The following is a 17,409-nucleotide window of genomic DNA, read 5'->3' on the forward strand; positions in this document are numbered from 1 at the left end:
CTGGAGGAGGAAGGCGTAGCAACACCACGTAGCGTAGCACAAACACTTTATGCATTGGAAAAGGACTTGGCGGCCTCAGTACAAAGTAACACACGAAAATCTAGAGAAGTGTCAAACCTGGAAAGGGGAGGATTTGCCCCAAACTTTCAGGCTCCCCCAGGGATGACGACTCTTCGCTCTGGGAGGGTTCTGGAAGAACCAAGAGCTAAAAGACCGTCTGTTTTTGAAAAGAATCGGAAGCAGAAGGTTGCACTGCAAACCGGAGAAGGGCAGTGTGACACTGAGGAGGAATTGCCCCTCACAATGCCTTTATTGACGGGTGCACGGGGTGAACCAGTCTACCACCCCTATAATATCAGAGATCTTGAGGCTCTGGTGAAGCAGCTGCCCCCGATCACGGAGGGAGGACCGGCTTGGTTGAGGAGACTAGGAAGTCTTACAGAAGGTGAGGAACTTGCCCTGGGGGATTTTCGAGCTATCGGTGGGAGGACCTTCAGAGGAGGAGGCCTCGCAGATGTAGAAGAGATAGCAAGAACTGTATGCCAACCAAACGACGTCCCCTATGCAAGGGTGCGAAATGCTCTCTCTGACGCAGTACGTGAGAAGTATCCGACCTATAATACTGGCACTACACCTAGGATTGTTTGGAGCCCAGAACATTCCCCTAGAGAGTTTATGGAGCATGCAAAAGAACAGTGGATTCTTCAAACTGGTGAACATCCTGGGCGTGAAGGAGAACCAAGGGCGTGGTTCCGATCTGCAGTGTTAGCAGGTCTCCCAGAACGAGTAAGAACAGATTTACAAAAGAATCCTGACTTTGCGGTGGCGGATTCAGCAAAATGGGAGAGGCACATTATACATCGACTTGAGCTGGAGAAAGACGAGGTGAACAAGAAAAAACAGGAGCTGGAGGAGGCGCAAGGGCAGTTAGTGAAATTGAAATTGGCAGAGGCGAGAGAAAAACTAACCGAAAAGAAAAAGGAAAACAAAGAAGATGCTGGTGGCGCAGCCACGGGGCGATCCAGGGCCTGATTGGCCAGATTTGGATCCGGTTCTGTACCCTGATGACCGATGGCCCGCCAATGGATTCCCAAGGCAAGGAAGACCCGCGGGGAATTGGGGGGCTACTAGGTCGTTGAGGGGGCATGGTGGATCCCAAAGGGGAGGTGGACCAAGGGGCCGTGGTCTGGGGGGACCTATGCTGGACCCCAATGTATGCCGAAGGTGTGGAGGACGAGGGCATTGGGCTCGTAATTGTCCTACGCCATGGTTACCAGAAACAGGTTATCCGTCATCACCCCAGGCACAGGGAACTTTTCGAGGCAGAGTGGTCCAGACAAGGGGACATCAAGCTCCAAACCCAGGCATGGCGCCAGCGGCTCAGTATCCCTTGGGCTACTGGGGCGGAGAGGAGGAGCTGTACTGACGGGACCCACAGAGACCAGACAACATGGGAATGGCAGATCCGATGTTGTCAATGAAGGTGGAAGGAACTGATATGACCTTCCTTGTGGACACTGGGGCGACCTATTCGACACTGAGACAAAAACCAAGCAGTACCACACTTTCCAACCACATGGTCAGTGTTGTAGGCTTCTCTGGGGTACCGATGACGCTGCCAACAACCAATCCAGCCCTGACGGTGCTGGGAAAACAGACATTGAAGCACAGCTATGTGGTGTCTCCCCATGTGCCTGTGAACTTGATGGGCAGGGATCTGCTCATTAAACTGGGGGCCACTATCATGTGTTCAGCTGATGGACTAACAGTTACACTTCCAGGAGGAAAAGAGTTTCCGTGCCTGGGGACATTTTCAAAGAGCCAGTACTTGCTGAAAGACTGTGAACAAACGACCACTGACATCTATTGGGGTCGTCTGGTGGAAGAAGGCATACTAAGACAATATCAGTTGTGGAAACCTTGGATTATGGCCTTGGCAGTCTTTTCGCTCCCCAGGGATCCGTTCCATGTCACCCTCTATTATGATAGAAATGATGATGAAATTTACAGGGACCTGTTCCAGTCTGACCTTGAAGGCCAGACTTGGAATGTGTGTTCTCAAAACATCTATGTCGGTCCGGAGGGTGTCGCGGCAGCAGTAAAATTAACCGACGAACAACGGCCTTGGTTCAAAATGGGACCTGATTCAGTGCCCCACATAACATTGGCGGTCCATGAGAGTCATCAGGCGAAGGAACTAGGAACGATGGTCAAGAGAGCCCTCGAGGAACCTGGCTGGCAAGCTACGCAGATTCCAGACGTTTGGTACTCGCCAAAATGCAAAATTTATCGTGTCACTTGTCAATCAGAGGACACAGTGATGTTGGAGCATGAACAAATCTCACGAATCCATGGGAGAGAAAGAATAGACCATGCGGATGCAGTTGCCGCACTTGCGACTCTTCCTGACACCTTGTGGTCAGCAGGGCCTACGGATGTGGGCCAGGCAACGTGTTCGCCTGTTTTATTCCAGCTGAAGTCTGAAACGCCAATTTGGAAACCACAGTATAGGCAAAAGAGAGAAGCTGAGGAGGGAATTGCAGAAACCATTGAGGGGCTATTGAAAGTAGGGGTGCTTGAGCCCTCTCAATCCTACTGGAATACTCCTATTTTGCCAGTAGAGAAGCATGGGACAGGAAAGTACAGAATGGCACATGACTTAAGAGCCATCAATGCCATTTTACGTACTGACACAGTGCCAGTCCCAAATCCATACACAGCATTGACGGCCTTAACACCAGAACAGAAGTGGTTTACATGTATTGATCTAGCAAATGCATTTTTCTGTCTCCCATTGCATGAGTCTCTGAGGGACATTTTTTCATTCACATATAGGGGGCAACAGTACAGATACACCAGGTTGCCGCAAGGGTTTGCACTTTCCCCTGGCATTTTCAACCAAGTGTTGAAAGAAGCTTTATCGCCATGCCATCTCCCAGAGGGGTGTTCATTGGTGCAATATGTTGATGATTTGCTCATTGCAGCTCCGTCTGCTTCGGCATGCACGGCAGCTTCACTTACCATACTGAAGAGACTCGCTGAGTGCGGGTTCAAGGTCAGTAAAGAAAAGTTGCAGTTGGTCCGACCAGAAGTAACATTTCTGGGCCGTGTCATTGCTCACAAATCAGTGGGTCTGCTAAACACTCATCGTGATCAGATTTTGACACATCCAAAACCGCGTACGGTTAAGGAGTTGCTCTCATTCTTGGGGTTAACAGGATACAGCCGACACTTCATTCCAAATTATGCAGGCAAAACAGCCCTGTTGAGGGATTTGGTAAAAACGGCAGGTGTCAGAAATCTTAAGGCTGAACTGCCATGGACATCGGCCACTGAGTCGGCGTTTATTGCATTGAAACAGGACTTGTCAAGATCGGCTGATCTTGCTATCCCTAATTATGAACAACCCTTCTATCTTGATGTTTCAGAAACACACGGGATAGCTAATGGGGTGTTGTTTCAGAAAAGAGGGGGAGGAAGAGATGTACTTATGTACGTCAGCATCAGGCTGAATCCATTAGAGACAAGGCACCCGAGATGCACTCAGCATGCCATTGGGGTGTCAAAGATTATACAAAAGACAGCACATATAGTGAGGGACCATCCGTTGAAGGTGCTGACCACCCACAGTGTGGTGGCATATGTTAACTCACAAGCCTTCACCATGACACCTCTCACACAACAGAGAGTGTGTAAAGTGTTAGATGCTCCTAACTTGACCTTCACACATGAAGGAATCAACATGGCAGATTTAATGGGGTCAGGAGAACCTCATGACTGCGCAAAGAGAGCTGAAGTGGACGAGAAGATAAGAGAAGACTTGAAAGCAGAACCTCTGACAGGAGCTGAAGATTGGTTCACGGATGGATGCTGCTACAGAGATGAGGAAGGATTAAAAGCAGGCTACGCGGTAGTTTGCAGAAAAGGAGCTGAATTTGAAGTGAAGGAAGCTGGAAGACTTGAAGGGCAGCAGTCACCCCAAAGAGCAGAAGTAATTGCTCTATGTCGAGCTTTGAGACTTGCAAAAGGAAAAAGAGTCAACATTTACACGGACTCAGCTTATGCCTTTGGAGCAGCTCATGTGGAGCTGGCCCAATGGAGAAGAGCAGGATTCAGGACAGCAGATAACGCACCAATCTGCCACAAAAAGGAAATGGAGGAACTTGAGCAGGCCTTGGGAGATCCAGAGGAGGTGAGCATCATAAAATGCAAAGGCCACTCCTCAGGGACCGGCCTGATGGCTAGAGGAAATCAGGAAGCCGATCAAGCTGCAAAAGAGGCAGCGGGTTATAAAGCATCACGACAGATGGTACAAATAACGGTGGAGGAAGAATTAGGAGTTAACATGCTAGAGGAAGCCAGGAAGGCCCAAGGGGAGGCCGCCCCAGAAGAGAAGGGGATCTGGAAGAGTCGAGGAGCCTGGGAAGAAGGAGGTCTCTGGCGAGGACCTGACGGTCGACCAGTGTTGACGGCCAACTTGGCAAAACAGAAGATTGCCGAGGCGCACGGCCTTGGACATGTAGGTGTCGCCCAGATGGGGAGACATCTGTGCCATTGGTGGCATCCCTTTTTGAAGAATATGATCAAGGAGAAGGCCAGGACGTGTCTGATCTGTGGGAGGCACAATCCGAAGCCAGTGATTAAACCAGAGGCAGGTAAGTTCCCCATTCCAGAAAGACCAGGTGAAGAGATTGTCATTGACTTCACTGACATGATTGATCCAGGACCAGGAGGAGTTCGATATCTACTGGTAAGTGTAGATGCTTTGACGGGCTGGCCTGAGGCATGGCCAACCAAGAGGGAGGATGCAAAAAGTGTGATTAAATGTTTAATCAATCATTACATCCCCCGGCATGGTTTCCCTAAGCGAATTAGGTCAGACAATGGAACTCATTTCAAAAACAAAGATTTGGCAGAGGTAGAACAGAAGCTGGGGTTGCAACATCGATTTGGCACTGTGTATCATCCTCAGTCGCAGGGAAAGGTAGAAAGAATGAATCTAAACCTGAAGAATAAAATTGCTAAGATTTCTGCTCACACGGGGCTAAATTGGGTAGCAGCCCTGCCAATTGCATTGATGATAATAAGATGTTGTGTTAATCAATCCACAGGTTTCACACCATATGAGCTGTTGACAGGACGACAGTTTCCAGGTCCTTGGACAACAGTTCCGGTGGAAGAAAGTATAAAAAGTAACAGAAAACATATTGAATGTTGGAAAGAATTAAAAGCTCTTGTGTCTAGTTTCACACAACAGGTTGGAGAAGGGGTGAAGGCGGAGGACAGGTCCATCCCCGAGGCCAAGGCGGTGTGGCTGAAGGTCATTAAGCGAAAGTGGAGAGACCCGAGGTGGACCGGACCCTTCGAAGTAACTGCCCGAACCACCAGTGCTGTCCGTCTGAAGGGGAAAGGGGAGACTTGGTTCCATTGGTCTCAGTGTGCAGTCGCGGACGAGAGCTTGCTGGAGCTAAGCTCCACCCCAACTAACCCAGGGGGAATATAGAGGCAGAATAATCCTCTCCCCCTGGGCACGGCCCTCCTCAGTAGTCTAACCTGAGTTGAGGTGAAGAAAGAAGAGGAGCGGCACACGTCAGACAACTCATTTTAGGCTCCTAAATAGGCTAGGGCTCTAGTCTGAAGTAATTGATAGTTTAAAGGAATCTTAATAGTTTTGTACGTTAATCACATACTTTTATACTTATAACTTTATATTCTTATTACGTAGCTTAGAGTAAAAGTAAAACGAGCCTGGGAGCAGCATGAAATTGTGGGAAAATTGGAAAATAATGGGGGTGCTGGGGTTAATAAGTGTTATAACGTGTTTCTTTGTTTTTTGGCAGACAGGTGAATTGCCCAGACGCAGAGGTCTATCCGCTCCAGAGCCCAAACCGATCAAATCGTCGAAAAAAGTCAAGCGTGCGGTTGGTTCAGGTGGGGATGATGGGTGTCTCAAAGCCAGTGGCGGAGTCGAGTTTGGGTATGTTAATGGGTCCACGACGGCGTTCACATTCGATTTGTGTGAGGTAATTAAATGCTCGGGTGACGGTAATAGCTGGAGGACATATAATGTGTGGGTTTGTTATCATCCAATGATGTGTTACCCTAAGTCGGTGTGGGGCCCATCATGGGATAGTGACATCTACACTTATATAACGGATCAGTGGTGTTCTTGGCAGGATGTGGTCGCGTGGACAGGAGTAGGATGGCAGCCAACAGTGCCACCGGCCCTCGAAGGAATAGCTATTCAGAGAGATTATTCTGTTACAAAAAATCCTATCACTCTTTCCCTAGGACCATGGAGTGAACTCCCTGAACCTGGGTTTGATGGAGGTGCGTTTTATCTAGTAGTAGGGGTAGATAAAGTAGGGACAGATCCATTCGGGTTAATTCGGGTGAATTTATTCAATCCCAGGTCTAAACTGCTGGGGAATGACTCTGCACTGAATCTCACAGAGCAAATGGATCCCTTAGAGACAGTTACTTACAAGGACTCAGAAGAGAAATGGTTTGTTGCCACTGATTATACTAGGTTAAAACCTCAGGAGTTGATAGAGCGTGCCACAGGTTTCGGAGATAGGAATCTTTGGTTAGATTGGGTGGCTCAAAATGCTAAAGAGCAGGAAGTGGTTGATTGTGTTGCTTGTGCTACCGCTCGACCTCATTTGTTTACTGAACCCGCTCCTCTGTATCCAGAGGATGAGTGGGGTTATAATTGCATGCTGAGATTAACTAGAGAGGCGGTGGACACAGGTAACTGCACCACTTTGTCAGGTTTATATCCGCCAATTGATAAACGTACACAACCAGGTTCATTCACACCAAAACGAGATAATTATACATGTTTTGAGTTCTCTACAGACAGAGTGAGATTTATGGTAGGGAGGATTGATCCAAGCTGGTGTCAGAGGACGATCACAGGTAGGACTACCAATGATGTAAGTGACCCAAGCACAATTATAGGCACCTGGGCGAGAGGCGGGCTATATTATTATTGTGGGGAGTACACCCTTTTGGTGCAGGTTCCCTTGGGGAGTGTGGGAACATGTGCTTTGGTGAGCTTAGGTGCACCTTTGATGCTCATAGGAAGTAGGCTAGAGACAGTTCCACAGCGAGGCGCGGATGTGTCAACAGCCAGACGACGGAGAGCCACAGGGGGTATCCACAGGTATGATCCAAGACGGGACTCGCCAACCTGGATTGACTCAATAGGAGTTCCCAGAGGAGTTCCAGATGAGTATAAGTTAGTTGATCAGATAGCGGCCGGCTTTGAAAGTGTGTTTTTGTGGGTAACTCCAAATAAAAATGTTGATCGCATTAACTATGTTCATTATAATGTGTTGAGACTCTCTAATCTCACTAGGGACGCGGTGGAAGGCCTTGCAGAACAATTAGGACCGACGTCGCTAATGGGAATCCAAAATCGAATGGCGCTGGACATGTTATTGGCTGAGAAGGGGGGCGTGTGCACGATGTTTGGGGACTTATGTTGCACCTTTATTCCCAACAATACTGCTCCGGACGGAACGGTCACGCGGGCGCTGGAGAATCTGAAAGCGTTATCTAGAACCATGCATGAGCAATCAGGCGTGAACTCGAGGCTGGGGGACTGGATCACATCTGTTTTTGGGCAATGGAAGGGTGTGTTTATGTCTGCCATGTTTTCTCTTTTAGTTTTTCTAGGTATATTGCTGATCGGGTGTTGTCTCATTCCTCTGGTAAGGCAGGTGTTGGGTAATCTGGTGAGCAGGGCCATAGCTTCTGGTTCAGCTGGGTCAGCTGGTCCGGAACATATGATGCCGTTGCGAGAAGCCGCCTGGACGGAGGAGTGACACAATATCTGGGTAAAAGTTGGCCTTTTTTCTAAAGGCCAAAGAGGAGGAGTGTGCCCAGGAGATATTTTATTTTGTATTCTTATAATCAGTTATCATTGATTAATCATTTACCATTGTTGAATCAGTGGACAGAATAATCTTTGAATCACATCTATGTTACTTTGAGCAAATATTAATGCACACAGATGATCAGTACTCTAGTCAGTCTATTGAGGTTCTGCATTAGTCTTGTTATCTGCTTAAGTTGTTGCACCTCAGTGCAGTCACACCGCTCAGGCCCAGTCCTGTTGGACCCAGGCCTGTCTGCGTTCAGTTCTGCACGTACGCCGGCCTGTAACCACATGCACGCACTTATATAACACACGCACGTTCACATACACATTTAGTAATAATAGGAGGGTCGTCTGAGGACAGTTTTTCTGATAGATACACTTTCACAAAATGCACAATGTAATACACACTTGTTTTTCTCTTAAGAGTAGCAGTTGATGTCTATATAAGGAAAACTCTTTGAGAGGTGGGGAATTGTTATCATTTGTAATCATTTCCAGTAAAGATCCAACTGTGATGTCATAATGGCAATATAAGGAGACGGGACGGTCCATTCGACGAAGGATTGTATTGCAAATTGTCTTTCCCACACTGACTGCGCAAAGTGTGTAATAAAGATCACTATTTTTGACACCTACAAGGACTGGGCTTGCTTTCTTCTCTTCCCTGAATCGAACGAACCTTTAACAATGGTTTTTCTAAGTTGAACGGTTTTGAAGGAATTAGATGCCAAAAAACGTACGGAATATATAATAATAACTAGAAAGTGCATTTTCTGAAGAAACTGCAGTGTGAATGCTTGAATCTGAATGTATGCACTGAAATGAATTAATTGCTGAATGTTAAGTTAAAAATAAAAATTCTGAATGAGCTGGAAAATACAGAATTTTTAACCTGGAAACAAAAGTGCAGAACTTTTGAAAGCTGATGTTCACACAGAAGAAGTTGGAAAAAAGCTAAACATGTTTAAAATGTAAATAATAAAAAGATGAGTAATGACAAAAGAAAATTTAGAGTCAGAAAACCTCTGAATGAATATTAGACGTTCAAATTCTTCTAACTGAAATGAACTTAAAAGATGAACAAAAATTCTGGAGAAAATACAAACTTTAATATACAGCATAATGTTTTTCAGACATGTACACATGTGTATATCATGTTTAATAGTATTACATACATCAATTTGTTTTGTATGTCATAGAAAATAACATAAAAATCTTAAATCATATTTTACAGCTTCTTTCTGAAAAGGACTAGTAGAATAAATAAAAATAACTAAATTAAATAACTAATTAAAAAATAATAAGCAACATATGAAATACATGAAAATTCAACTTTTAAAACCACAATCCTGAACCTTTAAATTGTGTTGGTTTCTTAGAACATGGCTGAACAGCTGTTTCTATCGGTCTACTTAATCTGTCTACACATCTTTTTATTACTCATTCTTCTTTATGTTTTAATGTAAACAGAGTCCACACAGTGGTAAAAGAGAACTGTATAGAGAATTTTGAGTACACTCAAATGAAAGCGTAAGGTGGTGACACAGTTTAACACATGCAAATAATCAAATAAGCACATTAGTCCTTTTTGTGAACATGGATAAATAAGGATCAATAGTTTACAGCATTGTTCAGCCATGCCACTAAATGCTTTTTTACACATTGTTTTAACCTGGGTTCAGACACAAAGTCCCAAATTGAGTTAGTCCCTGACTTTGAGTTGTGGTTATGACTAATTATTATACACGAGGCTTTATCTATCTGAACTCTAAGGACTCAAATATGAAAAACCTATACTTACCAGCTGATACTCCACACTACACACTAGGTGTGCCATGTGACCTGAAACTTTGGTACAAACTCATCATAATCATTCTGTTAACACTGTTTTTTAACGCTGTTTGTGTTGCTGTTCAGCAGTTTAAAGTGTTTTAGATTGGATTACATGGAATGAATTTGAATTTTCTTGGGGGGTTTTTGTGTGTGTTTTGTTCTTAGCAGATTTTTTTTCCATACTGTTGAATTCCAGTTACCACATTTCTGGTCATATGACATCCCGAGTGCCCACTTAAAAAAATCCCCACAGTTAATTCAACATTAAAACAAAATAAAAATATGTTAAATAAATAAAGGTTTGTTCTGTGATGAAATATTAAATAAGCATACATTGTACAGAGCACTAACAATGAAAACAATCCTTTAGCCTGTTGATCAGAGAGAGGCAGTCATTATGTCCATTTAAAACCTGTAATCACAGAGCACAACGTTTCTGTGAAACTATAAAGTCCCATATGTTCCTCATCATGTCCAGTGACTTCAGAGTGGATCCTCCCTGTCATCCGGCCAGTGTTTGATGTGTGGCAAGCAGCACAGAAGCAGGATAGCTGAGGACTTTAAAAGAAGAGCAGAAAACGGGAACATATGTAGTTGTAAATGTAAATATCAGTGATACTTGTCTTGTCAAAGGGAATAAAATAATGAAAATGTTAACTTACACACTCATTTAGGGAGGATCTTGACACTGCACAGAGGAGGCACAGTCAGTCTGACAATGATGGTGATCTCCAGGGATGTTTTTCTGCAGCAACATTCCTGCCAACTGGCCGTATGATCCAGAGTAGTTGGTTTGTAATGAACAGAAAGGTGTATATGTTAGGTAGTGTGCACTCAGAGCTGGTCCTAAGAAACAAACACATCCTGTAATACACTGAATACCTGTAGTAGTGCTGCTGCAAATATGAAGCCCTTCTATCATGAGTGGTTTCAAAGAAGGTGTTTTGGAGGCTCAGTCACAGAAACTGTGCAGTCTGTTCAGTCCTGAGTGTCTCAGCTCTGAAGGGGATGGATCACAGAGGGAAACACCTGAGTACAGACATTACAATACACTCTAACACTCCTAAGGTCAAGTGAAAACACAATTTAAACACTTTACAAAGAATGAATACATGTTTTCATGGAAATAATGTCATTAACCCTTTTTGTCGTTAGTAAATCTCACCGACTGCTTGTGGGACAAGCTAGAAGGAGGACTTATCACAGAATCTCTCCTGTGCTCCAGATGTGAAGTCTCACGCTCTGATCGTATGGCGATGAAGATGGTGATGATGAAGTTTCTCTGATCTGTGGCATTACAGTTTCTAGCTGCTATGTGCTTCACATTGTTGGATTTTACATGTGAAGATTGGAGAAGACACAGGAGGACTGTGTCTCGCTTAAAAAAAAAAAAAAAAAAAAAGGAAACCTAACAGGAAAGGAACCCCCCCCCCTCAACTCCCACCGTACCACCCCCCCCCCCCCCTCCCACTCAACTCCCCAACCTCACACCATCCAATGTCTATACAAATGTAGGGTATCAGCTGGTAACAGAAAGCAAGTGTTACATATGTACTACTTATGTAACACTGCTGAAACATTTCTGGCCAGAAATGTGCAGTTATCAACCCAGACCCACCCTGATGATTGCACTGGCCAGAAACATGATAAAAGCTCATAAAAATTTATGTTTCATAGAAAAATTTGTCCAAAAATATAATCGTATACTTTTGAAAAAGTTTAAAGTTTATAACAAACCAAAATAATAACATTTTTGTAAATAGTATTTCAAAATAGAGGCACACATAAAGTGGCTTAACTGTCATTATTGCTGTAATTAGGTTTGTTTGTTTGTTTGTTTTTTTAAAAAGCAACCTTTAGTCATTGTTGTTCGCTCAGAAACAATGAAGAAGCTGTTGAACATTTATGTGTTGTGTGGGCAATCCTCTGGTCCACCCTCCCTCCCTCCCAGCCACAGTGAGACTGGGGCAGCCTGGCAGGATGTTGAAGCCTGGCTGCAGAGAGGATATGCCTACACTATTCATTTTAAACTGCTATATTTGATTTTTCTGACATTTATAGGTTACTGTTAGTGAATTTTAGATTTTCTGTGATTAAAAAAAATTGTCATCTTTTACTGATATCATTACTTAATTCATGTAATTGTATTTTATGTAAACAATTCAACCATTATACTGCAATGCAGGGCGTCAACTTTTAAATATCGCTCTACTTTCTTAAGTCATTCAAAAATATAGAAATTACTTACTGTAGTCAATGATCTAGATCATGAATCATCACAGGACAATACACAGTATACTGGGTCATGGTAACTGTGGTAGGTCTTCATGACTCCAGAATGGAGACATCGCTCTGGCTGAGAAATAAGGTCAAGCAGTGTGTTCTTCTCTGTGGTAGGGGCAGTGATGACCTGTGCGTATCCCCTAGACTCAAACAGCTCCAGGATTGGTTTGTTTGCACTGGATAAAACATTCTCATTAAAATCACCACAAACTATGATGGGATGACAGTCCATGATCTCCAATGAGTCTAATAGGCTTACCAGGTTTTTCAGGAATGGCCTCAGAGTGTAGTCTGGAGGTCTGTACACAACTGCAATCAGAGCACTGACTGGTGCTTCAACCTTTAAAGCCAGAAATTCAAGGTCAGTTACATTATGGATGTACTGTTTTTCATGCACTTGAATGTCACTTTTCACATAAACAGCAACTCCACCACCACTTCTGTTTGCCATCTGGGGAAAGTTTGTGTAGGACAGGTGTCTGTTGCGTTTGAACAAATTGTAATTTTCCAAGTGGAGACTCTCTGCGACAAAAGAGCCCCGCAGGTGTGTTTCTGTTAGGCACAAAACATCTGCTAGACACAATTCATGGTGACTTTTGATGTCATTAATGTGAGCTGGCAGTCCCTCTGTATTATGATGAACAATGGTGAAAACCTCTGACCTGCTGAGGGTTTGTCTCACGTGTAGAAGAGGCATCATGTCATCAAGGTTGGCTTGTCTCATGTTCTCAAGCGCTGCAGTGATTTCTGGGTTGGTGAATATTTTTTTCTCCTCCATATCAAGAAGATACAGTCCACTGAGAGACGTCACTCTACTGACAGCTACGTAGGCCATGCCGGGCTCAAAAATGCTCTTAAGAGAGACAACAGCTGATGTAGTTGTCATACCCTGTACCTTATGTATTGTACATGCAAAGGCCAGCTTCACTGGGAACTGTCTTCGTACCACTCCTTTCTGCTTCAGATTCTCTTCTGCTCTCTCAATGTACACCATGTCGTCTGCTGGTGTGCGGTTATTCTTTCCAGATGTCTCATTATCCATTTTAAGTCCAAGCTTGATGATGTGTTGGTCTTTTTCAGAGTGAACTACTCTAAGTAGTTTTCCAAAAGCTCCATTAACCAAACCATTTTGTATGTCAATGTTTCTGGTGAGCATGACACGAGCTCCTTCTGCAACTTTCAGTGTGTCTGGTAACTCGTTTTTACCTCCTTTCAATGGTCTGTCTTGAAGTGCCATTCTGCAAGTTCTAGGATCTTTTCTATAATCATCTGCATGGATGTCAATGATATGAGTGTGGAGCAGAGCCAGTGTTGAAGAGTTGTGTGCATCCACTTCTTTATTAGTTGCAAAAATGTGCAACGCATCAGTCGGACAAAGGGCTGGTTCAGTTATGGCCTGTGACAACAAATTTCTATCTGCTTCGCAAAGCTCATCCAACTTTCCTTTTACACGAATTCTGTTCAGCATCTCAGCAAAGACAACATCATCTTTCTGACGCATAATCTCAGTCAGAGTGATCATCTGAAAATGCTCCTGCCACAGGTCGATCTCGGACGGGTCGTGCACACAGAGAGGTTTAGACTGTCGCACTGGGGGTAGCTGATAGAAGTCTCCGACAGCAATGACTGACATGCCTCCAAAGGGTCTCCGAGTCCCTTTGATCTGTTTGAGTCTTGCATCTACATATGCAAAGAGATGTCTTGACACCATAGACACTTCGTCAATGACGATTATTTCAGCATTCAAAAGTTCTGATCTGACTTCATCCAGCTGATTGCCAAGTCCCTGAATGGGAGGTTTTAAGCTTCTCGGGAGCTTGAGAAGAGAATGCAGTGTTGTTCCAGAAATGTTAAAAGCTGCAGTCCCAGTGAAAGCAGTTAACAGGACAGTGGGTTTTGATATGTCAACGTCGTCTGCATATCTGGGCACTTTGCTCAGTATCTTAGATGCTTCTGAGTAGATGCATTTGATAAGATGTGATTTTCCTGTTCCAGCACCACCATTAATATGTGCATTGAACGCCAGTGTCCTACAGAACTCAGTCTGTCTGTTCTTGTTTTGTTTCTATGGCTGTGAAGCAGTTTGAGCCCTCACACGTGATACTGGGCTGTACAAATACACTGAACTGCACTAAAATAAAGGATCGTTGTGATGATTTTGGTCAAGTCACCTGTGAGTGATTTTAGTGTTTTAATGCAAACAGGGTCAGGACGACCTGCGACAGGACGCAGTGATGCAGCAGGTCTTTGGCATGTGCTCCATGCTGCTGCAGCGCAATACAGACACACGCAAGAGGAAGCTCAACATCAGACGATACAAGGTTCCCCGATAGACGCACATCTGTGGCACTGCTTCACATTTGCTTTCATCTCTTTTTCCCTTCGTTGCTTAAAAAAAATTTGTCATATACTTGATTCCAGGTGGTGCCTTTCTCACAGCGCAGTGGCGTGTTAGAGTGGTGCTCTGGGACGGTGCCCATCGGGGAGTTTCTGGTGGAGCCCAATAAAGGAGCTCACAAACGCTTCCGACCCCAAGATTGGGCCAGCCTAGCCTGCCGGAGGAAGATGTTGGTATGGCGATGCTGACAGGAAAACACTTGCAACATGGCAACACATGCTTGCTATGGGTTCAGAACTCACAGCTGTAGTTTTTGTTGGGCTGTCACTGCAGGACGCTCAGAGACTTGCATTCGACGAGAAGCTGCAGGCCTACAACGAGGTGTGCACGAAGTTCAGGCCGGTCTTTAGGTATTTCTGCATGGAACGGTTCCTGGATCCCGCAGTGTGGATGGAGAAGCGGCTGGCTTACACTCGCAGTGTGGCCACCTCCTCTATAGGTACACCGTCTCACAGAGTAAAGCTCATTATGTACTGTAAATACAAGATGCCACAAACTGAAGGGCGACATATAATTGATGTGACTTGAAACTAAAGTGTTGGTGTTGATTATTATTAAGGTGATTCATGGATCCCGGTTTGCTTTGTACATAAAACACCACCTTTCACCTCAGCGTGTCAACATTTTGTTGTCAGTTGATGTCCAGAGTTGAAAGAAAACATTTATCAGTCATGACACAGAATTAAAAAATATACATTAAATATACACACAACGAGATTTCATATTATCTCCAAACGACGATCCAGTAATTGTAAAAACAAACCTTCTGTTTTCTGTTTTGTGTCCACAGTTGGCTACATCGTGGGTCTGGGTGACAGACACATCCAGAACATACTGATCGACGAACAGACTGCAGAACTGGTGCACATCGATTTAGGTATTCTTACACCAAGAAGGTCACTCTTTGTTTCAGAAAATGTTTTTATTCCTCCAGTGTGGATGCCCCTTTTTCTTCACTGTGTGTGTTTTTGTTGTTGATGTTTTAAAGGTGTGGCCTTTGAGCAAGGCAAGATCCTCCCCACCCCTGAGACTGTCCCCTTCAGACTCTCCAGAGACATTGTGGACGGTATGGGCATCACTGGAGTGGAGGGAGTTTTCAGGAGGTTAGCTCACGATTATGCTCAGATGTTGCTCTTATTTGTCAGCAGTGGTCTGGGACCTTCAGGCCCTTTTATACTCATACATGGAAAACTGGAAGTAAAGACTCTGTGACAGAGCACGGCAGGCAACATGACAAATTTGAATCAGACATGAAAATATAAACTGAAGTGGAGGTGGGTTGCAAAGTGGCTTGCAGTAAAAATCGACCCCCTGTCAATTCTGAGGTTTTACAGGACATAATAAAAAAATGATCTGATCCTTTTATTGTATGAGTAGCTAATCACCATTGATTGATGAGTTTCCTTCACGATTAATAAAGTTTTATAATTTGAAATAGCATATTACATTGTGTCATTAAACAAACTTCCTCATTAATCTTTTCTCAGACCACAGATTAAGATTCATGTTGGGAAATCTGTTGCTATTTAGACATTTTAAACATTTAGCACTATAAATAATCTGAACCCTGCTTTCCCTTTCAGATGCTGTGAGAAGACGATGGAGGTGATGAGAAGTTCTCAAGAAGCTCTGTTGACTATTGTGGAGGTAAAATCATGCTCTAAATATTATGTTTTATTCCATAACTTCATATTAAGGAGTGCTTTTGTAAGTTTCTGTGTCTTTGTGCGTTTTAAATAGGTGCTGCTGTATGACCCTTTGTTTGACTGGACCATGAACCCCCTGAAAGCTTTTTACCTGCAGCATGACGAGCAGCAGGAGCTCAACGCAACGCTAAGCTCCACTATGGGGGGAGATGACATAGACAACAGCCGTAAATCCAGGTAATCAAGGAGAGAAGTGTCAGAATCGGAGCTGGCGAGGTTTTGTGTGTGTGTGTTCAGGCTCTTCCCCTCATATTCTTTCCAGCAGTGACAGTCAGAGCTTCAACAAGGTGGCGGAGCGGGTGCTGCTGCGGCTGCAGGAGAAGCTCAAGGGAGTGGAAGAGGGAACGGTGCTCAGCGTGGGAGGACAGGTCAACCTGCTCATCCAGCAAGCCATGGACCCCAAAAACCTTAGCAGACTTTTCCCAGGATGGCAGGCCTGGGTGTAGACTGGAAAAAAGTGATATCAGGGAAAAAGTGCAAAAAAAAAAAAAAGAAGTTTATTTTGGTTGAAAAAAAGAGAGGTGGGAATTTTCATTCCTTTTTGTACGACTCTAATAAAACTGACTCAACAGATCAACATTAGGAATCAAGCCAAATCACAAAAATTATTAAAAAAGACCAAATAAGTGTGTGTGTGTGTGTGTGTGTGTGTGTGTGTGTGTGTGTGTGTGTGTGTGTGTGTGTGTGTGTGTGTGTTTGGAAGGCTGACATGTTTGCTGTGCATGTTTTATGTTTCACCCAGATGAATGTGAATGTTGCTAAGTGACTGTATGAATGTGAAGTACCATTTAAAGCCTTCTCCAGGCGTCATTTCATGTCTGTTCTTTATTATCAGGTAAAATGTTTTTGTTCTTTTCCTGTGCATTGAATATAAGGCTGCTTTGTCAAATGAGTACTGTATCATTAAATAAATAAAAAAGCAGTCAATCCAAAAGCATGCTGGCCTGATTAATGCATTTCATTTTCACTTTAAAATATCCTCTCCATATTTTCTTGTCGCTCAGCCACTGCATCACTGAAACACGCTGTGTCTACCTGCCTATACATCATGTTTTCAGTACCTTTCCACTGCACACTCGGCGTTACAGTACTCACTCACTGCTCTGACACTTAAGCAGATAACACCTGTGTCATGTTTAGACTCGCCAACTCGTCATTGTCTTTGCTGTGTGCTCAGGAGGGAAACAAACTGATGCTGTGTGAAGTGTAGGCGTGACAGTTTTCATACAAACTCTTTATTTGATCGCATCCATGTGAGAATGAGCAGAGCGGAGCCTGGGAGGAGATGCCGGAGGTGCTGGCAG

At 44.2% G+C, this 17,409-nt stretch overlaps 1 protein-coding gene across 1 annotated transcript; it reads left to right on the forward strand.

Moving 5' to 3' along the window:
- The first annotated feature begins 14,068 nt into the window (after window positions 1–14,068).
- LOC146618653 (serine-protein kinase ATM-like) lies at window positions 14,069–16,620 on the forward strand. The gene is made up of 9 exons (XM_085370098.1): window positions 14,069–14,098; window positions 14,206–14,322; window positions 14,423–14,572; window positions 14,673–14,838; window positions 15,190–15,276; window positions 15,388–15,502; window positions 15,983–16,046; window positions 16,140–16,282; window positions 16,371–16,620. The coding sequence occupies exons 1-9, from the start codon at window positions 14,069–14,071 to the stop codon at window positions 16,549–16,551; spliced, it is 1,053 nt and encodes a 350-aa protein (XP_085226224.1). The 3' UTR covers window positions 16,552–16,620.
- Window positions 16,621–17,409: the final 789 nt, after the last annotated feature.

Source organism: Diplotaxodon limnothrissa, linkage group LG14 (assembly GCF_057381915.1).
Source record: "Diplotaxodon limnothrissa isolate DT_005_m linkage group LG14, D_limnothrissa_male_GT1.1, whole genome shotgun sequence".
NCBI classification, from domain to species: Eukaryota; Metazoa; Chordata; class Actinopteri; order Cichliformes; family Cichlidae; genus Diplotaxodon; species Diplotaxodon limnothrissa.